Source organism: Populus nigra, chromosome 16 (assembly GCF_951802175.1).
Source record: "Populus nigra chromosome 16, ddPopNigr1.1, whole genome shotgun sequence".
Lineage (NCBI taxonomy): Eukaryota > Viridiplantae > Streptophyta > Magnoliopsida > Malpighiales > Salicaceae > Populus > Populus nigra.
In genome coordinates this window covers 1,535,332-1,560,820 of record NC_084867.1, presented here as the reverse complement: position 1 = coordinate 1,560,820, position 25,489 = coordinate 1,535,332, and the positions used below count along the sequence as shown (strand labels likewise).

Genomic DNA, 25,489 nt, shown 5'->3' with positions numbered 1-25,489 from the left:
TTTTCAACTTGCAAACTAACTGCTCTTTACCTTTTGCTTCAAACCCTTCAGGCTGCTCCATGTAGATTTCCTCATCTAAATCACCATGGAGAAAGGAAGTTTTCACATCAAGTTGCTCAACTTCAAGGTTCAAACTAGCAGCTAAGCCAAGCACAACTCGGATTGAAGACATCTTGACCACTGGTGAAAAGATTTCTTCAAAATCAATACCCTTCTTCTGACCGAAACCTTTCACAACCAATCTTGCCTTGTACCTTGGCTGTGAGCAATGTTCATCAATCTTCAACCTAAACACCCATTTGTTCTTAAGTGCTCTCTTACCTTTAGGAAGCTTCACTAAATCAAATGTATGATTTTCATGCAAGGATTTCATCTCTTCTTGCATTGCTTTCAACCACTCACTTTTCTTCTCATGTGACATAGCTTCATCAAAGCATTCTGGCTCTCCCCCGTCAGTAACCAGCACATACTCATGAGGAGAGTATTTGGTGGAAGGTTGGCGAGGTCTAGTTGACCTCCTCAATTGTGGCTCATCTGGAGCTTCCTGCATAACCTGTTCAGGAATAACATCAATATCATCATTAGCTGATTCAGGATCACCAACTAATGGCTCATTAAGAAAACCACCATTTTCATCATTTTGCAAGTCTCCCCCATGATTAGCAGGCATCAAAGATAACTGTGGAGTAGGTGCTGGATTTGAATTAGATGGAATAAAAGTAGTAGACTCTGTTTTCTCCTTCAGTTCAAAGTCTTCAATGGTTTGATCTTCAAAGAAGATAACATCTCTGCTTCTCACAATTTTCTTCTCCTTTGGATCCCATAACCTATAACCAAACTCATCATCTTCAGAGCCCAAGAAAATACACTGATTTGTCTTGCTATCAAGCTTAGACCTTTCATCCCTTGGAACATGTACAAATGCTCTACATCCAAACACTCTCAAGTGTGCATAAGAAACATCCTTTCCTTTCCAAACTCTATCCGGAACATCAAACTCAAGAGGAACTGATGGAGAAAGGTTGATCATGGCAACTGCAGTCTTCATTGCCTCACCCCAAAAGGACTTAGGCAGCTTTGCATGAGAGAGCATACATCTAATTCTTTCAACAATTGTTCTATTCATTCTCTCAGCCACTCCATTCTGTTGTGGAGTCTTAGGAACTGTCTTCTCTAACTTGATGCCATGTTCCCTGCAGTACTTCTCAAAAGGACCCCTGTATTCACCACCATTATCTGCTCGAACACATTTCAGCTTTCTACGAGTTTCTCTTTCAACTCTGGCATGGAAATCCTTAAAGACATCAAACACCTGATCTTTGGATTTCAAACAAGTGGCCCAAATCTTCCTGGAGTGATCATCAATAAAACTAACAAAGTACAATGCACCTCCAAGAGACTTATCAATCATTGATCAAACATCAGTATGAACTAAATCAAGAACATGTGACCTTCTATGTGAAGGTGATCTTTGAAATGCAACTCTACATTGTTTACCAACTAAACAATGAGTACATGTGTTCAAGTTCATACCTTTTAAAGGAAGGTAATTCTTCTTGGCAAGGATTCCAAGGCCTTTCTCACTCAAATGTCCAAGCCGCTTATGCCATAAATCAGTAGAGCAATCTTCAATTGCATTTACCTCCCCTTTGATCACCTTGGCTTGTGACATGTAGAGACCCATCTTCTTCCCTTTAGCAACAATTAGGGAATTTTTGGAGAGCTTCCATTTACCATCTCCAAAGTAACTGTGATAGCCTTCTTCATCAAGAGTACCAGTAGAGATCAAATGTAGGCGCATATCAGGCACATGCCTAACATCTTTGAGTAGCAACTTGCACCCAGTATTGGTTTCCAACCAAATATCTCCAATGCCCACAACACTAGCCATCCCTTGATTTCCCATCCTAACTTGACCAAAGTCACCAGCAGTGTAGGATGTGTAAAAATCACGTCGGGGTGTAACATGGTAAGAAGCTGCTGAATCTGCAACCCAGGTGGTATCTTGACATGCAAGATTAACACAACCATCATCACACACAATGACAACATCACCATCAGATACAACTGCAGCTGTACCATTCTCTTCATTCTTGTCTTCATCTCTACCCTTTTTATCTCTTTTATACTTTCTGCAATCTTTTTGCATATGCCCAGGCTTGTCACAATAATAACACTTAAAACCCTTCCTTGACTGAGATCTTCCTCTTGGCTTCCATTTGCCTTTTCTATTGCTGGATTCTCCATCTTGCTTGCCGTGAGAGAACCTGCTTTGACTTCTCCCTCGACTTTCTGTAACAAGTGCATGAGACTCGGAAGTGCTTGTCCCTTTCCTCCTCTTCTCTTCATTGAGGATACAATCCTTCACTGTTTTCAAAGTGAGCTTTCCATTCGGAGTAGAATTGCTAAGTGACACTACCAAAGTCTCCCAACTATCCGGCAATGAACTCAATAGGATTAATGCTTGCATTTCATCGGCTAACTCAAGGTTCATCAATGACAGCTGATTCAAGAACCCTTGGAATACATTTATATGCACTGAAGCATCTTCACCATCTCTATACTTCAAATTCACAAGGTCTCTAATTACAAAAACCTTGTTTTGTGCACTCTCCTTGGCAAATGTTTCTTCCAACATCTTCCAAACTTTATAGCAATCATGTTCTTGAGAAATATGATTAATGGACTTAGAAGATACCCATTTTCTAACATTAGCGGTAGCCTTTCTATTTAGTCCATTCCATTTTGCATCATCCATGTCATCAGGCTTTATTCCTTTACATTCAATCGGCAAAGCCAAATCATTGCAATATAAGTGATCCTCCATCATTGTTTTCCACAGAAAATAATTTGAGGAAGTGAGCTTTATCATGCCCGAATCTTCCTTTTCCATTTTAACTGCACAAGAACTCAATCTACACAACCAAATGCTCTGATACCACTTTGTTGGGAAAACTCGGGACAACTAACCGGATCAATTAAGCGGAATACATTCACAATTCACAAGTCCCAATCCTTTTCCCCTCTTTGTGCAGTAAAAAACAGATTCAAACAATGATCAAATATAATGCAAATAATCACACAAATTAACACCAAGATTTTTACGTGGAAAACCCGATGCGGGAAAAACCACGGGACCGGAGTCCACCTAAAAACTTCCACTATCACAAATAATGGGTTCACAACTGTTCTTCCTCAGATTTAACTAAGGGATACAACATATATATCATCAAGAACTACTTATTCTCGGATTACAACAAGATTAAAGGAGAATTATTTGAGAAAAACTCACAAAACTGACAGCCCCGTTTTCTGTCAAAACGGCCAGCTTCCACACCACCAATCTTCGATCCAACCGTCCAGAATGAAGAGGAATGTGTCTAGAAGCTGCTGTCAAAATCTCAGTCCGATCCAACGGTGAACGAGCTGGAAATCGAAGAAAGAACACAGGCTGCTCTGCTGCCTCTTCTTCTCTTTTCTCTTGTTTTTCTCCCGCTACTGCCATCTACAGTGGCAGCTCCTATATTAATTCAAAGAGACAGCCTTGCCTTGCTGTCTCTTACTAATTAATGTGGTGGTCCCACCATCACATGGTGCGGGACCACACACAATGGCCGCAAAATGTTATGCAGAGATGACTTGCCTAACCGGGGACTAACTCGAAGAATTGCCTGGGGACATGAACCCTAATACTGCAGCAGTATCCATACGAAAATTCTAGCCATTGATTTCTCTCTGCATTTGTATTCATGGTTTCATACGTCTGCACGACACCCCAATAATTCTTTGAAGGAACAGGATAATGACTTTCATATTCCTACATAAGTAAACGAATCTCACTGAACCATTAAGTAAAAGAAAAGCAAAATCTCACTTTCATGTTCCACTGATATTACAGATTGGCCTTAAAACTATCAGTCCATTTCAATAGCACAGCAACTTCATCTCTTTCTAATCAAATCCAATCTCAACAAATTACTGTATATAAACCTACAAAGGCCATAAACATTGAGAGCTACTAAATATAAACAAAACAGAAAACTTCCTGCCCAGTTATCCTATCAAGCTATTAATCAAAGAAAACCCTGTTTTTGAATCCTGAAATAACCGATAATCCCACATCAAACCTAATACATATTCCGGACCAAAACAAGCGGAAACAAAATAAAAGTAGCCAACATTGAGTGTGACAAAGTGCAGATTTTGTTTTTTATTTTTTCGTTTTGTCTAAAAACCATAATTTTAAATTAACAAAAAACTAAAACTCCTTGTAAACTCATGAAATTATTCATTGTAAGAATGTAATGATGAATTTACCTATTTAATCATGAAACATTTGAGCTTGGCATTTGTGCTCAGCATGGTCTTTTCACAATAATTTAATTGTTATTTTCAAACTATGGGAGGCTAGATTAGTTTTTTTCCTACTTTTTTTTTTGCTTGGTTAAATAACTTAGTTACTCCTAGATAAAATAAAATAAACTTTCATTTAGAGGCTTTTTAGTCTTTTAAGATTTTTAGCAAAATAAAATTACTTAATTATCTTTTTTTTAAAAACCTACTAAACTATCTTTCACGTGCTTTTTGTCATTTCATCGTGGTTTGTTGGTTAATATCAAGTTGATTTAAGGATATTTTTTTTTATTTGAATAATAAAAAAAACTTGATCGCGTGTTCGTGACATTTAACATTTTTCATTATAATGGTGTAATGATGGATTTGCCGCGTGCGTGGCATATAAAATTTTTCGTTATAATGATGTAATGATGGGTTTGCCCTTCAATAAAAAAAACCTTGGAACTTCAAAATGTGGGTAATATTGTCTTTTCATCATGATTCAATTGTCTTTTTCAAATTATACAGACAAATTAGTCCTTTTGTTTTTTTTCACAATTAAATGACTTAGTTACTCATAAAATGAAAAACAAATTAAACTTATATTCAGAGGCTTTTTAGCGTTTTCAATTTTTTTAGCACCATAAAATTACTTAATTACCCTTAAAGAAAAAATCTACTAAACTATCTTCCAGGAGCTTTTTCGTCCTTTCATAATGTTTTTTCAGTAAATATCAAGTTGACTCAAGAATTTTTTTTCTAGTAAATATTAAATATTATTAAAAAACAAACTGGTATGTGCAGTAACCAAACACTGCATTCTACAATAGCATTTAAATCATCTCGGTGTCCTTTTCTTTCTTTCTTTTGCTTTTTTTTCCTTTTCCTTTTCTTTATTTCTCTCTTCTCCTTGATTTATGCACCTACCTTTCAAAGTTTCAATACAATCCTTCAGTTTTTTATTCTTTTAGTTTGGTCCATATTCTTTTTATTACTATTTGTTTTATTTTAAATAATTTATAAAATTGAAATTATTTTTTAATTTTATCCCCTTTAATTTTTTTCATCATTTAAATTTGATCACTATTTGTTTTATTTGACATATTTTTATAAATGTTTTTTTTACAATTTCATCCTCAATTTTTTTCCCTAACAAATTTAATCTTTGTTTTTTTGATTGCTACCTTTTTTTACTTTGACAAATTTTGTAAATTGGTATTTTTTTTCTTATTTTATCATTCAACATTAAATTGGTTAGGAATTGAGTTTCTTTGTTGAGCTTAGGTTTAAGATTTTACTGGTTGAGAGTTTTAGAGATAAATTCAAGTTTAGAAGATTTGTTCGGGTTTGCTTGTTTTTTTTTAAACAAAAACTCATGTTTTTCAGTTTCATTCCTTAATATTTATTCAATTAGAGATTGAGTCATGTTATTTTTATTTATTTGCTTTTTATAGGATTTTTCACTAATTTTAAAAATAATCTGGGTTATCTCGGTTCTTTTTATTTATAGTTCTTTGTTGAATTTGTTTTGGAAAAATTTTTAAATTGATTTTTTTTCGATTTCATCATTTAAGATTAGATTAGTTGAGAATTATTTTTTTTTCTAGTTCCATCCTTCAAGGTTGGAGTTTTTTTTTTATATGGGTTTCATGATTTTCTTAAATTTTCTTTTTATTCTTTTATCCTGGTCCCATCACTTCGATCACGAGTTTGACATGTTAACTTAAGTTCACTCGAGTTTTTTTAAGGTAATTTTTTAAAATTTAATATTTGTTATATTTTATTTTTCAACATAGAATTGTTTTAGAATCGAGTTTTATAATCTTTTCAGGTTTTGTTTCTATTGAGTTATCTTTTTATTATGGTAGGAGTCATAAAGTTTGGTTGACTTGCTTGTTGTTTCTTTGGTACTTTTTTTAATTGATTTTTTTTTGTTCAAATTCATCTTTCTATGTTAGATTTGTTTGAAATTAGATTTTGATTTTTTTTTATTTGTTGATCCTGATTTGATGACTTAGCTTGCATATATGACTTGTTTATTTAGGTTTCATTGTCTTTGTTGTTTCTGTAATTGTTCTAATTTTTATAGGTTTTCATGATTATTTTTTGTTTAATGTAGTTAATTTACTATCATTGTCTATTCTTTTATTATTTGATTAAATTATACCAGTGTTTTTTGTCTAAATGATTTTTTTATTCAATTAAAAAAAATATTTCGGTGCATAACATAGCACATGCCCACAAATCTAGTTGATTAACTATAAGAATTTGCTTGTTGTTATCTCAAAAAAAACATGTAAGGAAATTGATTATGAGGTAAACATTCATATATATTTTTTGGAATTTACAAAATCAGATTAATGACAAGGATTCATTGTCTCTCAGAGGCCATTTGGCTCTGCAGCTGCGGTTGCGTTTTATTTAAAACGCAGTTTGCAGCCGTTTGGTTAAGGAAAAATTTGATATACTATTCACTGGGCACTGGGCCCACTTAATTTCTGCGTTAGAAACGCAGTAAAAGGAAAGCAGCGATTTCTTACTTTTTTTCACTATTCATGTTAATTGCACTGTTCAATGAACAGTGCAATTAACATGAATAGTGTATAGTGTACATTGTTCATGAGAACAGTGCAAGAGAATTGCACTGTTCACTTAAAAAAGTAAACAGTGCAATTCTCTTGCACTGTTCACTTGCCTGCGTGAACCCTTTTTTTTTATTTTTAAGTAGCGTGTTAATTTTTTTAACATTTATTTTAAAAAAAAACTAGTTTAGAGTGAATTTTATACCTGATAATATTTTATCTAATTTTATTACATGCTAAAAATATTATGGAAACTGTAGTTTTTGTCGGATGTATTTCGTACATAATGGAATTATAAATGGTTTCATAGAATAATAAAAAATATTTTATATAAAGTATGATTTATTTCATGATATAATAGCAATAATTAAATCTATAATATTTAAATTAAAAATCATCAATATTAATATATATTTTTAAAATTATTTTATAACCTCAATTTTAAAAACATTATTAATCGAACACATTAAACTACTTTTTCTTCAACCTCAATTTTAACCACATTTTTAACCAAACATCTATTTTTTCAAACCAATCTCAACTAAAAATATTTTTATAAAATAATTTTTTTCAAATCACAACCACAACAGCTACCACAATACCAAACACACTCTTAATTTTCACACAAATTAATTTGCTTCTAAATTTTGAAATATAACACTTTTAAATGGTCACAAAGAAGAAACGTGTAGAGTCCCCCTAGACCACCACAAATCGTCAACATCTTCCATCCAATCAAAACCACTTACGTGTAACAAACATCATCCAAGAATTTCTTACAAAATTTCTTCTCTTCCACTCCATACTTCCACATAGGTCCACCATAGATTCCTGCTTCACCTCACGCCACGTCACCCCTTGACTTAAATGACCATGTCCACTAACATACCTGGATACTCCCTAACCGTTGGTTAGAATGACCCCAATTTTCTAGCCGTTGATTATTAGGAAAAGTAACTAGTGGACACCATAATTGATGTGCTAATGTTAAAATTTGCTAGTTTTTGAATATTTCTGTTACTTGTGTTTCTAACAAGACTTGCCAGTAACTAGACGGGAAGATTTTGTGCCAGCCAACTCTTACAGGATACTGCTGCTCTGTTCACATAGGTAACTTCGATTTTTATGTATTAGAATGTTTTGATCCTTGTAGTTTCTTTATGAGATTTCTTGTTTCTTGTGTTTTATCCTCGCATAGTTATTGCAAATTAAAATGTTGTTGCTGTGTTTGATGTTTTATTGGTGATGGCATTGATGATATTTTGTATATACTATAATTATCCTAGAATGCTTAGCCCGGGGGTAAGTGGGGTGTTCTTTGAGGTTTTTTTTACTGATGTTGTAATGGTGATTCGGAACATTTTGTTGGAAATTCTGAGACCTTTCAGCTGGGGTTATATTTCTTGATTTGCATCCGTTTATTTACTACTAAATTTGAATGATCAGAATTTGTTGAAGGTTACATAGATGTCAATGGAAATTTAGTTTTTGATGGTTCATATTCTTCTGGATGTTTGTGATCAAAACAGAACTAGCCATTATGCATACAAATAATTGGTCGGTTCACTCAAATTGATGATTTTGTTTTTGTTGAGACTATGCTGGCACCGTTTGTTTATCAGAAATTTGAACAATTTATCGTAAATCAAGGACCTGGGTATCCGAATTATGTGTTTGTGTGTGAATTATGTGTTTGTGTGTGTGTTGCAGTGAGTGAAGAAAAGAAATCTTGCTAAATGCAAATTTTTTGTTTGCAGTGTTTGGGGAGTGAAAAAGTTCTCGTACACTTCCATAATCTTGTAATAATACAACTTGGCATGGGAATTGTAAGTGTTTCGAGCTCAGCTTCTTGGACACCACTAGGATTCGGCACGAAATTTTCAACTTGTAGATCTACGGCAAAGAGGCCATTGATTGTGGCATTTAAAGCAGACAAATCCAACAAAACAGCTTTGGTTGCACCCCACGAGCAAATCCCATTGCCCATGGAAACAACGAAGGAGAAGAAGAGACATGGTAAAAGCAAAAAATCTTCTAATCGATTAAAAGCTGTCCGTACTGAAGTTTCTCCGTGCACCTTGGGAGTGGATTACAATGAAGCTGCTGCGAAACTTGAAAACATATACAAGCTTAGCCCTGGAACTGACACTTCTGATGTGGAAGATGTAAATGGTGTGATTAGGAGATGTAGGCAACGGAAAAGGAAGACTAGTGAAAGTGAAAAGGAAGATGACGATAGAACTAGCAAAATAATCGTAAAGAACCAGGCAAAGAAGGCTAAACGATTGAGTCTTCAGAAAAGAATTGCACTGAGGATCAAGAGTGATGAAAAATTGGTGACTTCAGTTGGGAAGAGAAAAGGTCGAAAGAATGAAAATGAAAAGATTGATGAACTTGTGAGGGAGTATTCTTCTTCAACTGATTTGGCCAGCTTGGACTGGAAAAAAATGAAGATCCCCCCAGTCCTTACTTCAGCAGAGCATGCCTGGTTATTTAAGTTGATGCAGCCTATGAAAGTCAGCACTAAACCTTCCCCTTGATGTCTTTAGCTTTTGTAAATAGGTTGTGTTTTATTGCTGCTAGAATGGTAGTTTTCTGGTGCTCAGTTCCATTTCTTTTATATTAGGCATCCCTTCAAGTGAAAGAGCATTTGCAAGAAAATTCGGGGAGAGAACCAACCGAGGGTGAATTAGCTGAGGCAACAGATATGGATGTGCTCCAAGTGAGAAAACAAATAGAGGTTGGTCGAGCTGCAAGGAACAAACTTATTAAGGTAATGATTTATTTTCTACTGGTGGCATTGAAGTAACTCAATTTCTGAGGAAACATGGTCTCACACGGTTATGATAGATTGAAAAAATTACACAGGATTGTAATGCTTGTTGAGTGCTTTTGTTCCCTTTCATCTTCAAGTCAGAAGGCATTGTTAGTATCCTTTTTGATGCCCGAGGACTTGTTTAATTTGGAGGAGAAAAATTTACAGCAAATTCTCAATGTTGTTGCAGCACAATCTCCGGCTTGTATTGTTTGTGATCAACAAATATTTTCAAGACTATGCAAATGGGCCAAGATATCAAGATCTTTGTCAGGCAGGAGTGAAGGGACTTATGACAGCAATTGATCGCTTCGAACCCAAAAGGAGATTCCGGCTCTCCACTTATGGGCTGTTTTGGATTAGACATGCCATCATAAGGTCCATGACACTCTCAAGCTTTGCACGTGTTTCGTTCGGCCTGGAATCGGTATGTTCTCTTTGTACATAAACTCGGTTTTCTTCCCTTCTGAATGGCGCAATGATTTACGCTTATCCCTTTGATTCTTGCTGCAAGGAAGCACCAGATAAATGTTGAAGCTCTTTCCCTCCTTGGAGTTGGTAGAGTGGTTAGAAATTCATCATTCAATGATACAGGGCACTGCAAACAATTTAAAATTGGGAACTAGGCAGTTGCTATGCAATGCAAGAAAGGAATAGAAAGCTTAGGATAGCACCATATATTTGGATTTTCTAAAAGCCAGAAATTTAGTGGTGATTGTATAGGGAATGTTTTAAATTGCCATGTTTCAGTTCTTCATTTTTAACTCTGCATCTAATGTTGCTGTGTTTAGTGAGTGTTGAATGGAAAAGGTTGCATATATTCAATCCAGAACTAGGACTTCCGTTGACTTCAATTTAAAAAGCTTGTGTTGGATGCTTGGCAGGAGCATGCTATAACAGCTTCAACTTGTGCAGATAAGATCAGAAATCCAGAAAGCAAAACTTGAATTGTGGTTTCAACTGCTAAGGAAACCAACGGGGGAAGAGATTATTGAAAAAGTAGGGATCTCCATCGAGAGGTACCATGAAGTGATGAGGGCCTCAAAACCTGTTTTGTCTCTCCATTCGAGACACAAAACAACGCAAGAAGAGTTGATTAGTGGAGTTGCTGATGTCAATGGAGGTGATGACCGGAGGCAATCAGCTCTTCTCAGGCTTGCTCTTGATGATGTGGTAAGCACTCATTTTTTCCTTTCTTGGAGTTTGTATAGCATTGCTTTCTCTCTTTAATTGTTTACCCTTGTTTAAATCTTATGAGGATCAAAATCCTTTCATAAATAGTCCTGTTGAGAAACTTTCTTTCACCAGCATTATTGTTTCCTTGATCTTTCAACTTGCATTTTATACCAAAAGAATTATAATTTATGTCATATAGAAGCGAATTTAACACTTCATGTTCTTGCACTTTATAGAAGGGCTTCTAGGAGCATCACTTAATTGAAAGGACCTCTGAAGCAGAAAGTTCAACTAGCATAGTTTCTTTGTATTGTTATTTCAATTCTTTGTCAGAAACAAATTTTTTATCTCCGAAAACCCTCTCCAGCTAGATTCATTAAAACCAAAGGAGAGCCTGGTGGTCCGTCAGAGATTCGGACTGGATGGTAAAGGGGATAGAACATTAGGAGAGATTGCTGGGAACTTAAATATCTCAAGAGAAATGGTCCGGAAGCACGAAGCTAAAGCGCTCATGAAGCTCAAGCATCCAACGAGAGTGGATTATCTTTGCCGCTATGTTATCTGAATTGATCAGCATCATAAGAAGTCTCTGCCTCTTGATGACTCCTCATCACCAGCCATTGTTGCATACTAATGATCTGTATCATGGACATTTTTTAACCACGTGAAAACAGACAAGATCTCATATCATGTAATATGTATTTTTTACAGAACTTGAGATTTCAAATCACCACATATACATGTAATCTTGTCTCTCCTATATAATACAATGATGTCTTACACAGTTCACAAATGTACTCAACCTTTTAGACAATATACTGTATTCTGCTCGTGCAAACCTGTACTGCAATGCTCAACGTTCGTTGGCTCTATGGCTTGATGGTGTAACTCCAATCACTCAAGCAGAGGTCAAGCTTAGGTAACAGTACAAAACATGAACGATGATGTAGCGAGCGCTGTCATCCATCATACTCTCACAAGCATGGATGGTCCAAGCCAGGCACCTTGTTAGACTGCCAGGGGCGCATAAGCAAACTGGGTCCAGGTTTCTGGCACCATATCCAAAATCCTAAGATTTATTATGTGTGCTGTGTGCATGTTCAGTTGACCATTAGCTCAACTACTGTCTCGTCTGGAGAAATTGTGATCCAATAATTCAGTTCATTAAACATGCCAAAGGTTGTCAGAAACCAATATATTTTTCTATATCTTTCAGCAGATTTCCTTGCTGGCAAAACTTGCCAAAGGTTATCACTTCAGTATTTAGCTCATGTTTTGAACAGTCATTACAAAATCTGCTGTCAAGATTTATTAGTAGAAAGGTTCTGAGGGCTTTGTCAGAGTGAGCACATGGCAATTTGTTGGGCCGGTTGCGAGTTGGGAAGGGAAACCCCCTGAAGAAAGTGATTATGGAAAACTCAATTTAGCCCTTAATGTATTACCTCATTGCTAATTAAGTCCTAAATCCTCTGATTTTTATCAAATCTTCCCCAAACATAATCAAAATTAGACAATATCACCACTCGATCCATAAAAAAAGAGTCATAAATCTTTTGATTTTATCAAATTTTGCCTATACTTAAATCAAAAGTAGACAGCATCACCATTCAATCCATCAAAAAAGATGGAGCAAGATTGATAAAATTAAAAGGTTTATGACTCAATTGATAATGAGGTAATATGTTAAGGGTAAATTGAAGTTTTTCCAAAAAGATTTATGCTGAAAATGGTTTGGTGATGGGATAGCATTTTCTTTACAGACCTAGGACAATGATTCTTGCCAGGTTATCATGGCTTCAACTACTCGTCATACATTTTTATGTTGATAGGAAAAGTTGGATGAGCCCAGTGAAAATTTGCACCATTGAACAGCTCTGGATAGCATGAATATGATTATTTACAAATTAAATATAAACTCTTCAATCCTGAGATGGGAGCCATCCATCGTATTGCAGTTTTTTCCTCAATTTAAAATTCTGAGCAGCATTTAAAGAACATGTGTCTTGGAGTTGAAGGCAATGGCTGCCTCAATATGCTCCTACTTAAATGAGCAAGCCAATACAAGGATTGATCCTTAAGAAGATTAGTTTTGTTAATTAATTTCATTGGCAAAGAAACTAAACAAAACCCTGCACAAATTTCAGAAGCCAAACAACCACAAACGAATACAGAAGGAAACAATCAACAAAATTAAGTAAAAAACTGTTTAAAACCATTACAAGTTAATGCTCAACTAGAAGTCCTAGACTTCACTTCGTTATACAATTTTCCGTTTTCAGCAAACCCTTCGCGGTGTTTCATTATCCAAAACCTCTCTATTTCTTCTGCTTTTCGGCCTGGAATCCTTCCAGCTATCAAATCCCACCTGCAAATTAGTCCCATTTTATGATATTAAGAATCAATCAATGTAAGCATCAATATGACTATACATATGTTGATGTGCATTGTTGAAAGACCGGACAAATTTTGAGTATGAAACGGTGAAATGCTAGGAACTTTTTGTCTGCAAGAAAGTGCAGAAGGCATCTTCTTGTTAATCCACCAGTTGGCCTGGTCTGGTCATTTAATAATTAGTAGTGGCGTGGTCTTAGGATAAGGGCATCCATCCATAAATGCTACACTAGCAGAATGAATTCATTTTTGCAGAATTAAGGAGCAACAACTCGGAGTTGTCTTTCTTGTTTTCCTTTTTCTTTTTCTTTTTGGATAGGAGCAAATTAGAGAACTCTTGCTTCTGCATAAACCACCCTTTGAAGGCCAAAACGATAGAATAATTGATTGCTCACATACCAAAAAGATAAACTAGTTGAAGATCATAATAGAAAAGATAGCCATCAGCAGAATGTGTTAGCATACCTTTCACCAACAAGTCTATGCATTCTGTAAATGAGGTCTTCCTCTTGCTCGCTCATGTTTATGAACTCCCATTCAATACTACTGACCTCTGCATAATAAAGAACATGAAGAAATTAACAGCCAGCTATATCTCAGTACATATAGACTCTACAAAGAAAGGCACCTGTAAAAGAACAGAATTAACTGCTTTAAGGGCTAGAAAAAACAGCTGAAAGCCAGAGCTTTTTACCAAGAATATAAAATTCTTAACTAACCTTCAGACTCAGAACTGTTAATTTTAGGTTGTTTCCGGCGGCGGCGGCGGTTCATACTCTCCATCCAAAGAAGCAGAATAAGGAAAAAGATAGTAGAGAAAGCTAGTAGTTTGCCAAAGTTGATGAGGTACTATTTGATGCAAAGTGAGCTTGGAAGCAATCCTGCCCAACCTCTAGTCCAGAAGACTAAATTTATGTTGAAGTGAATACCACATATGCATCCCAACCAACCAAGAAAATTTCTGTTTGTTGACTTTTAGGCATGCAGTAGACTTGTAGTTGACAACCTAAAGTAAATAGAGAGATCCTCTTTCAAAATTGGAGGGGAAGAGGGGCGGGGTATTTCAGGAACTTTGCCCTTTCAAATCCTGTATATCTACAGTACTTAACATGTTGGCAAGCTGTTGCTGATTATCAACTAGTAATGTTTTGTGCAGTGTTATTAAACGCAATCTATCTTGACGGGTCATTTCGAAACAAGATAAATTTAGAAACTGATTCTAGCAGTTGTGAATATGCGATGCCATCAACTTATTCAAAATTTAATTTAATTTAATTTTCAAAAAATTTAATTTTCAAAACAATGTTCTTATATTTATTTTTTAAAAAATCTTAATACAATGGTATTTTAAATGAACCTGAGCTCACATAACTTAAGATGGATTTAATTATTTTTTTTAGTTTAACGTGGATGTTCAGGCCAGCTTGCGCGCACCTCGACTAATCCCACGAGCCCTGAAGTTAACGACCATGTAAATCTCCAGTGACCATTATATGAGCAACCGCATGGTTCGAACTTGAAACCATAAAATAAAAAAACCTCTTAGTCTCAAGCTCTTACCAATAAATTTAATAACTTTAGTTTTATGTAAAGGAATGGCAACAAAAGAATAAGCACAAAACAATGACTGCTTATAACAATGAGATTATTATTGTAATTTACAATGCTAACGAGTGTAGAGAAACAATGTTTTCTATACACTTTTTAGCTTAATACTTAAGATATATAAATTAATGTTATATAAAAAATATGATGTGTTTATTGGGATTTAGAGTTAATAATTTATTTTAATTTAGTTCTTATATGATGTGTTTATAGGAATTTAGAGTTGATAATTTATTTTAATTTGCCTTTTATATGGTTATTGCAGTATTAAAAAAATATCTCAATATCGGGTTGGTATTGGAAAAATATCTCAGTATCGCAGTATGGTCTATTTTTTAAAAAAAATTAGGTAAATAAAATTTTATTAAAATTTTTAAAAACAGGCTATTAAATTTTATGGAGCAATGACCCGGTTTACGAGTTTGGCGAGGTAACCTTGATTGTCCCAGTTTATGGGTTTAGCGGGGTACTTTTCTTTTCTAATTAAATTAGATTATGTGATCGTCTATTTTTTTTTCTATCATATAGTAAAAAAATAATTTTGAAAAAAAATCTATTATTAAATTTTAGAAAGTCTATGAGTCTATTTTTCTTAAATTTATTTTTTTCGATTTCATCTTTCGATATTGGGCTGATTGAGAATTTAGTTTCATAATTTGTTTCGTTTTGTTTTCTATGAATTATCATAATCTTAAAAAAAAAAGAGTCTCAATATTTATTTGATACTTAATTTTGTGATTGTTTATTTTTGTTATCATATAGTTAAATAAACAATAGTTTAGAAAAAAAAAAACAAGTTATTAATTAATGGAGTCCATTACTTAGTTTGCGGATTTGACGTGTTGACTCGAGTTACCCGATTCACGGATTTAGCATGGTAAACCTTATATATATATATATATATATATATAGTTTTTGCTCCTTTAATTTTTTTTAATTGTTTTTTTATTTCACTCTTCTTTAATATTGGATTGGTTGGGAAATATTGAAATTCATGATTTATTTATTTTTTATTTTCTATAAAGTTATTATGATCTTAAATAAAAGTTTTTTTATATAGTTGATGCTTGATTTTACAAGTATTTAATTTTATCATAAAATTAAATAAAAATAATTTTCAAAAACAACAAAATTATTAAATTCATTGAAATCCATGATCCAGGTTGTAAGGTGACTAAAATCGATCCAATCTAACTTCATCTTAATATTAAAATTTGAGTTTTTTTTTTAAATCTAACCCATAGTGGAGCGCGAGCTAATATTATACTAGTAATATATATATATATATATATATATATATTCTTGCTAGATAAAAAGATGAAATATATGACATGAAATAGTGTGTGTGTCTTGTGTGTGTGTGTGTGTGTGTGTGTGTTATATGCAATATAAAAACAATAAACGGATCAAATTCATCAGTCCCATTATTTATTTTACGTTTGTCTTCAGCTGTTGTCACTGCATGAGGAATAATACAGTCATCAACTCATCATAGTGGGACAAGTTCTGATGCTTAAAATAAACAGGATGCATGGCTCTTTCTTCCCAGTGGTCCAGAACTCCTGAAGCCAGAAGGTAACCCATTGTCATAGATTAAGTTTTCATGATTAATTTATATTATTTTTTAATATATTTTTTCAAATAAAATTTTTTTAGATTTGAAACTTATACAGATCCATATTATCTTGTACTTAAGTTTTATCAAATAAATAAAAACGATGAGATTTGAACTCGTGACTGCTTGATTATCAAAGCTCTGATACCATATCAAAAAACTATCTCGATCTAATAGCTTAAACTGTTAAGTGAAATCTCATAATATAATTTATATTATTCTCTAATACCCATGAACTCAAATTTAAAGATGTAGCGTGCCATGAACACCAAATGTCTCTGGTAAATTACATTAGGTGGTCCTCCCAAGTCTTACAATTTTTTTCAATTTTACCCTCATTCTACATCTTCGAGCCTGCCAGCCCTCGCATTTTCAAAGTCTCAGTCACCCATTATTCCCTCATCCATTTATTTATATCCATATCGTCACATAGTTGTATGGGGCGACACGTGTGGCCAAGGATCAGAATCGTGGGGGTTTCTCTGTCAAAAACTAAAGTAGAAGGCTTAAAAAGAAAAACAAATAAAACTTTATGGGCCATGTAAAAATGTACTCAACCCCCATTGTGCCTCTGTATGCATGGGGTTAGATTGTGCTAGACCTACAAATAGGTAGATAGAGCGGTCCTTCGTCGAGGGCTAGGGTCCAACATTATCTAGGAAAACGATATACAGAATATTTTTAAACAAATATATCCAACAGAATAGAAAGATATATCACATTACTTTTCTGTTTGCTAACTATATATATATATATATATATATATATATATATATATATATATATATATATATTTCAAAGTTCAAAGTTCAAACAAATTGAAACCCAAGAAAAAAAAAAAGGGTCCAACCTAACATTTTGGTTGAACACAAGTTTTTGTCCAATTCTTATATATGTGCCATGATTTGAGTTGCCTGGCTTGTCTTAACGACAAGCACGACTCGGAAACACATGGACTAGGGAAAATAATGTGAGTGTAGAGATTCGTGACAAGAAATGTTAAACCTTACATTAGCCCAAGAAAGTGAGTACGCAAATACTATTGTTAAAAGAAATACTACAATCTTGGGAATTTGGGAGGCATGGGATAAATGGTACGGTCAATAGTAATTAAACCCTGAATCGAGGTAAGTTCTACCTGGATACATCAACCAAGGTTGATTAAAAGAAATTTTTTAAAAAATCAAACAATATTATTTTAAAAAAAAATCAATGTATTTTAATTGGGTTTTGATCGGTCAACATGATCAATTCTCCCCCTGTTTTTTGTGTAAACTGGCTAGCATCATACACCGAGTTGACCTGTGGAGCCGTTCCGGTTTTCTTACATACGGTATGGTATGGTTTGGTTAGTGAGGGGCTTCCACAACTACCACCAGAATTTCAAGTACAATGGGATCGGTTAGGATTTTGTTGATCCAGGGTTCGTTGTGTGGATAGGATGAAATTATGTTTGATTGAAGGATTAGATTTGTTAAGAGATAATCATTGGAACATTAAAAGGTAATCATACATGAACCATTGAATTTTGACCACAGCCAATGGTTTTTCGTCTAACTCTGTGGATCTGTTTTGAACCGGAAAATTTGTTAGATCTATACGGTTGACTCGAGAATGATTCACCTGACGTTTGGTTGGACTGATTTTTATTATTATTATTTAAATTTTGTGATCAAATCAACTGTGGACATCTATCGTAATTAGTTTTTTTTTTTAAGTAAAGATACCAGAATTAAAATTTTTAAAAAATAAGATATAAAATAGATTATTCAAATCTAAATTAACATATTAAAAAAAATATTTCTCAAAGGGATAATAAGGTGGGGGAACAAATCTATTTATTACTAATTCTCTTAAATCATTAGCATTTTTAATCAAATAATTATTAAATAAACCAATGGCTTTCAATGAGGTTCATCACTCACAAATGCAAATGTATACCTTGATATTAATCAAATAAAAAGAATTAAAAGAAGATGTCCCATAATTTATGCCGTTAAATCATCTATTTTTTAATATTCCGATTTTCGCAAAATTTCTTCAATGATGCAGACAAGACCTTCAAGAACCGTAATCACTTGAGTCGTGATTGAAATGAAAGACACCGATGTGATGTTCATGTGATACAGTTGTTGTGCGTATAAAGATTAAACACGTAACTTCATAGTCATAACACTTGAAATGATTTCCTTTTCTTTTGATAAAGATATATTTAAAGTTTCGAGTCGTAACGTGATAATAAAAAGTTTGAAATCTCCATGATAAGTATTGAATTCAAATTAAAACATGTAACTTTTATAAAAATTTCGAAGAGTTAGATTTTACTTATCCGAACCTATAAAATATATTTTTTGAGAGATAGAATTTTCTCAAATCCTAAAATTATATATATATATATATATATATATATATATATATATATTTTAAAGTCACACCACTGTATTGTTCTTGTATATTTAATAAAATAAATAAATTTTAATATAATGTTTGAACTTTTTTAACCACCAAATCAACCCTTTAACACTACATTCCTTTCCATTTTATTTAAACTTATATTTCTTGAAATAGCTGAACTGAGCAAATAATGCAGAACTGACAAAACCCAATAATTAAAGGTGAATTATTTGTTATACAAGAACATTACGAGAGTTTTTTTTATTATTATTAATGTGGATGTCCGAGTCAGTTTGTATATATCTCGACTAATTTCATGTACTCTAAAGTTAACGACCATGTAAACCTCCAGTGGTCATTATATTGGCAACTACATGACTTGAACCTGAGACTACAAAGAAAGTATACTTCTTAATCTCAAGTTCTTACTACTGAACTATCTACTAAATAATTATATAATTTTAAAATCACGGGAGGAGCAAACCATATTATGCGAGTTTTTAGTTCAAAATGTAATGGAAATTACTAATTATACTTAAATGGAGCCTTTTAATTTCATCATGAATTTGAGATTTGTCATTCATCATTAAAAGGGTTATATTTTTTTTAATAGTCGGGATTTTATTTAAAAAAAACTAGATCACTAATAAGTTAATGGCAATTTGGTTGTAGAGAAAAAAATTATAAATATATTTATATCCGATAATATTGTATATAAAAAATCTTTATTTATATATTCTCTTGTTTCTTTGTTTTGAAAAATAAACAAAATAATTTATTTATATTTAAAATTCTTATAAAAAAATAATTTTTTATTAAAAAATAACAGAATCAAACTACATTGTAGTGTTCTTAAATTAAACAAATCTTTATATATCTTAACAATTAAATAAATGTTATAATCAAAATAAACATGTCATAATAGCGTTCAACACCAACATTTACCAAAACTCACCCCCCACATGCATGTTGGACTGTCAACTATGATCAACGGGCCTTAATAGTATTCAAATAAATCTAAATTATAAGAAGAAACTATAAAGTTTTGACCAAATGCAGAGTAATTGATCAGTCTGTCTGTCTTCACACCCATTTTTCATATCAAAGAAAAAAACAAATACATGAAGGGACCCCTAATTCATCTTTGCCAATTCATAGCTTATCTATTTTCACAGTAAATTATTACTTAATCCTCACGCCTCTGTGACCTGTAAATTTGTACAGGAGGAGCGATCTCATTCAAGGATTTATTTGTTGATTGCGTGGGGGTGCGGGTGATTAAAGATGATTTTTAAAAATAATATTTGTTTGAAAATATATTAAAAAATTATTTTTTTATTTGAGAATAGCAAATCATTAAAAAAATATTGAAATATTTTAAAAAACAAAAATTAGTTTATTGTGGAGCATTAACTTTAATTAGCTTCGATGATTCCAAAATCGAATAAGAGACTTAATTTAATGTAAAGTGAAATTAAAAAAGATACACGTTTGCAATGTTGGCAATTATGAAGAACTCTAACTTTAAAATAAAATAAAATAAAAACCACCAAACTATGATTACTCCATTTGTATACGTTTATCTTTTTACTTTTGCGACATTATTTCTCAATGTGCTCGTGGTTTTTTTTTTTTTTTTGAGTTTTATAATAATTTTTTTGTTAACTTTTATTAAGAAAGTTATTATAGTACGTTGTAAACTTCGAAATCTTGATTGTTTAATTTTTTACTCCATGGCCCAACTTCTCACCCAGGATCTTTTTACTTTTGTGACATTAACTATAATCAAAACTAATCAAGTGGGATTGTATAGTGTAATTCATAGTAAATGTTTAGTTATAGGTTTTTTTTGTCTTTTTCTTTATTTTTTTAAAATATTTTTATTTTGTTTTTTCTTTATTTTTTTAATTGATATTTTTGTTTGATTTAATTCGTTAACATTAAAAAACATTTCTATTTAGTTATCACACTCACATGACATGAATCCCAAGTTTAACAGATTAACCCAGTTGATTCAGATTTTTTTTATTTTTCTTAATTGGTTTTTCCTTTCAATTTCATCTTTTAATTTTGATTTTATTGAGAATTAATTTTCATGATTTTTTTTGTTTACTTTTCATTAGATTATCATAATCTTATGAGAGAATTTTATTGTATCCCTCCTCGCAAGCATTATTCATCGATTGAAATAGTGTTTTGCTTTGTTTTTTTATTTTGAATTAATTTTTTAAATTTTATTCTTTAATATTAAAATTTTTTATATTTAATTATCATATTTTTATGACATAACCTTGCAGTTAGACACACACCCAACCAAGGCTTTAAGGCCAGGCGTTGCAGCCAGACCTACTTAAACTTGAGTCATGCAAATTTAATATTATTATTAATATTAAAATTATTATTATTATTATTAATATTAATATTGCTAATATGATAATTAATGAATTTGAAAAAAATATATATAATTAGTTATAGGGTTTTTTTTTCATTATGAATTGCACTATGCAAATCCATAGTGAAAGGCGAATGCCTTTTAGTTATAGTTTTTTTTTTGCTTTTTAATTGTTATTTTTTATTTAGTTCGTTAGTATTAATTTTTTTGCTATTTAGTTATCACATTCTCATTATATGAATTTCAGGTTTGACATGTTAACTTGATTTGATAGATTAACCCAGTTAATTTAGATTTTTTTTTTAATTAAGAAAGTTATTCTAGTGTTGTTGTAAACTTTGAAATCTTGATTGTTTAATTTTTCCATCATGGCCCAACTTCTCACCCGAGGATCTTTTTACTTTTTGTGACATTATTTCTCAATCTGCTCATGGGTTTTTTTTTTTTGAGTTTTCTAATAATTTTTTTTGTTAACTTTTATTAAGAAAGTTATTCTAGTACGTTGTAAACTTCAAAATCTTGATTGTTTAATTTTTCCTCCATTGCCCAACTTCTCACCCAAGGATTTTTTACTTTTGTGACATTATTTTTTATTATTATTAATATGGGTGTTCAGATTAGTTTGCGTGTACCTTAACTAATTCAACAGGCCCTGAAGTTAACAACCATATAAGTTTCCAGTGTCCCTGAGATTTGTGAGACTCAAACTAGTAATATCCGTGGAGCAAACTCAAGATATTATTTCTTAATGTGCTTATAGTTTTTTTTTTTTGGTTTTCCAATAATTTTTTATGTTAACTTTTGTTAAGAAAGTTATTCTAGTGTTGTAAACTTCGAAATCTTGATTGTTTAATTTTTCCTTCATGGCCCAACTTCTCACCCAGGGATGTTGCTCAATCTCTACGCAATGATTCTTTGACTTTTGTGACATTATTTTCTTTTAAGCTCAAGCATTATAGATTTGATTTTTTTTTCAAAAATAATTTCTAATATAACTTTATTATAGAAGTTTTAGATATTTATGGATTTTGATTATTTGATTTCCTCCGTGGCTAAGATTTTCTACTTTGTTAGAAAATTCATGAGCAAAATAAATTCTTTGATTGCAGACAGGGATGGAGCAAGAAAAAATAATTAAGGAGGGCTAAATTAAAAAAAAAATAAATTAAAAAAATTTAAATTTTAATTATTTTATACAAGGAAGGGGTTGGGAAAAATTTCCTTGCAAGAACGGGGTCCTGCCAACCCCCTCTGCCTCGAGATATTTTTTCAAGAAACTTGACATTTGAGCATATAATATTTAACTTATAATCATGTAAAATTATAAGTTTAGTTGTAAATTTACAATCATAGCATAAAACTAGTATACATATAGAATAAATATATTGAAATATTAAAAAAAACAAAACTAATTTATTTCCAAACATTAAAAGTGTGGAGCATTAACTTTAGCTTTGATGATTACAAAATCGAATAAGAGACTTAATTTGATGAATTCTTTGATTGTTTAATGTAAAGTGAAATTAAGAAAGATACACGTTTGTAATGTTGGCAATTATGAAAAACTCTAACTTTAAAATAAAATAAAATAAAAATCACCAAACTATGATTACGTACTTAATTTGTACACGTTCATCTTTTTACTTTTGTGACATTATTTCTCAATGTGCTCATGTTTTTTTTCTTTTTTTTTGGGTTTTTTAATAATGTTTTTGTTAACTTTTATTAAGAAAGTTATTCTAGTTGTAAACTTCAAAATCTTGATTGTTTAATATTTCCTCCATGGCCAACTTCTCACCCAAGGATGTTGCTCAATCTCTACGCAATGATTCTTTGACTTTTGTGACATCATTTTCTTTTAAGCTCAAGCATGATAGATTTGATTAAAAAAAAAATTCCAATATAACTTTATTATAGAAGTTTTAGATATTTATGGATTTTGATTATTTGATTTCCTCCATGGCCAAGATTCTCTACTTTGTTAGAAAATTCATGAGCAAAATAAATTCTTTGATTGTAGAGATATTTTTTCAAGAAACTTGACATTTGAGCATATAATATTTAATATATAATCATGTAAAATTATAAGTTTAGTTGTAAATTTGCAATCATAGCATCAAACTAGTATAAATACTAGTTACATGACCAGCGTGATGCCACGGGTTAATGGTTTTTGTATAAAAAATACATAAAAAAAATTAAGACCTAAAAGTATTAAGTCTTTTTGCAAAGCTACACCCAAGAGTCTTGGGTGTGACTGCAACGCCTGACCCAAGAGTAATATTTATAATATTAATAATAATATTAAACTTGCATGACTCAAGTTTAAGTGGGTCTGACTGCAATACCAGACCCAATAGTCTTGGATGTGGGTCTGGCTGCAAGGTCATGTCATAAAAGTGTGATAATTAAATAGATTAATTAAAAAGAAAAAAAACCAAAAGGAAGAAAAAAATTAATGAAAAAAAAATATATGAATTAATTGGATTAACCCTTCAAACCAGGTTAACCCATCAAACCTTGGATTCATGTCGTGAAAGTTTGATAATTAAATAGAAAAAAAAATTTTGACGGGTTAACACAAAATTAACTGAGCTAACCTATCAAACCCGAGATTCGTGTCATGAAAATTTGATAACTAAATAGAAAAAAAATTAAACATTAACAAACTAAATTAAACAAAAAAAATTAATTAAAAAGGAAAAAAACAAACAAAAAGACACCAGTTTTTTCACTGTGGACTCCAGTGTGCAGTCCACAGTTAAAGGCATAAAAAACAGTAAAAAAACAAAAAGAGAAAAAAAACTAAAGTCATCAGTCGATAACTAAATAGAAAAAAATTAATATTGATGAACTAAATTAAATAAAAAAATATTAAATAAAAAGAAACAATAAAAGAAAAAAAACTTATAAGAAGAAAAAAACTAATGAAGAAAAATAAAAAAAAATCTAAATTAACTGGATTAACCCGTCAAACCTGAGATCCGTGTCATGAAAGTCTGATAATTAAATAGAAAAAAAATAATATTAACAAACTAAATTAAAAAATTAATTAAAAAGAAAAAAAAAGAAGGCATCAACCTTTTTACCGTAGATTGCACTGTGCAGTCTACAGTGAAAGGTATAAAAAAAACTAAAGGCTTTAGCCTTTTCACTGTGAACTGTATACAATATTAAAAGATAAAATCGGAAGAACAAAACTAATGAGAAAAAATAAAAAAAATCTGAATCAACTTGGTTAACCCGCGAAACCAGGTTAACCCATCAAACCTGGAATTCATGTCATGAAAGTGTAATAACTAAATAGAAAAATGATTTATTATTAATAAAATAAATTAAAAAAAGATTAATATCGAAACTGGGATCCATGTCATGAAAGTCTAATAATTAAGTAGAAAAAATTTAATATTAAGAAACTAAATTAAAAAAAATAATAAAAAAAAGACAAAAAAAAAACTAAAGGCATCAGCTTTTTCACAGTGAACTGTATTGTGCAATCCACAGTAAAAGGCTTAAAAAGAAAAAGAGAGAAAAAAAAATAAAGGCACACGCCACGGGTTAATTTTTTTTCTTGCATAAAAAATATCAAAAAAGGTTAAGATCTAAGAGTGTTGGGTCTTTTTGCAAAGATATGCCCAAGAGCTTTTGGTTTAGCTGCAACGCTTGACCCAAGAGTAATATTTATAATATTAATAATAATATTAAACTTACATGACTCAAGTTTAAGTGAGTCTGGCTACAACACCAGACCCAAGAGTCTTAAATATAGGTCTGACTGTAAGGTCGTGTAATAAAAGTGTGATAATTAAATAGATTAATTAAAAAAAAACAAAGAAAAAAAACCAATAGGAAGAAAAAAACTAATGAAGAAAAAAAAATCTGAATTAACTGGGTTAACCCTTGAAACCAGATTAACCGTCAAACCTGAAATTCGCGTCATGAAAGTTTCATAAGTAAATAGAAAAAAAATTGACGGGTTAACCCGTCAAGCCCGGGATACAACGCATGAAAGTCTGATAATTAAATAGAAAGAAATTTAACATTAAAAAACTAAAATAAATGAAAAAAAATAATTAAAAAGAAAAAAACCAAAAAATAAATTCCGGGTTAACTCGTCAAACTTTAAAAAAAGCAAAAAAAAAATCCAGTTTAACTCGCCAAACCCGGGATCCGTGTCATGAAAG

General features: G+C 31.8%; 2 protein-coding genes across 2 annotated transcripts; one reads left to right on the top strand and one right to left on the bottom strand.

The window, feature by feature from the left end:
* Nucleotides 1-7,867: 7,867 nt before the first annotated feature.
* LOC133675470 (RNA polymerase sigma factor sigE, chloroplastic/mitochondrial-like) lies at nt 7,868-11,701 on the top strand. The gene is made up of 6 exons (XM_062096859.1): nt 7,868-8,027; nt 8,675-9,433; nt 9,544-9,690; nt 9,923-10,159; nt 10,648-10,905; nt 11,276-11,701. The coding sequence occupies exons 2-6, from the start codon at nt 8,735-8,737 to the stop codon at nt 11,471-11,473; spliced, it is 1,539 nt and encodes a 512-aa protein (XP_061952843.1). The 5' UTR covers nt 7,868-8,027; nt 8,675-8,734; the 3' UTR covers nt 11,474-11,701.
* A 1,373-nt stretch (nt 11,702-13,074) lies between these two features.
* Nucleotides 13,075-14,271, bottom strand: LOC133676241 (MYB-like transcription factor ETC3). The gene is made up of 3 exons (XM_062097885.1): nt 14,019-14,271; nt 13,765-13,852; nt 13,075-13,273 (listed from the first exon to the last, which is right to left on the bottom strand). The coding sequence occupies exons 1-3, from the start codon at nt 14,080-14,082 to the stop codon at nt 13,138-13,140; spliced, it is 288 nt and encodes a 95-aa protein (XP_061953869.1). The 5' UTR covers nt 14,083-14,271; the 3' UTR covers nt 13,075-13,137.
* Nucleotides 14,272-25,489: the final 11,218 nt, after the last annotated feature.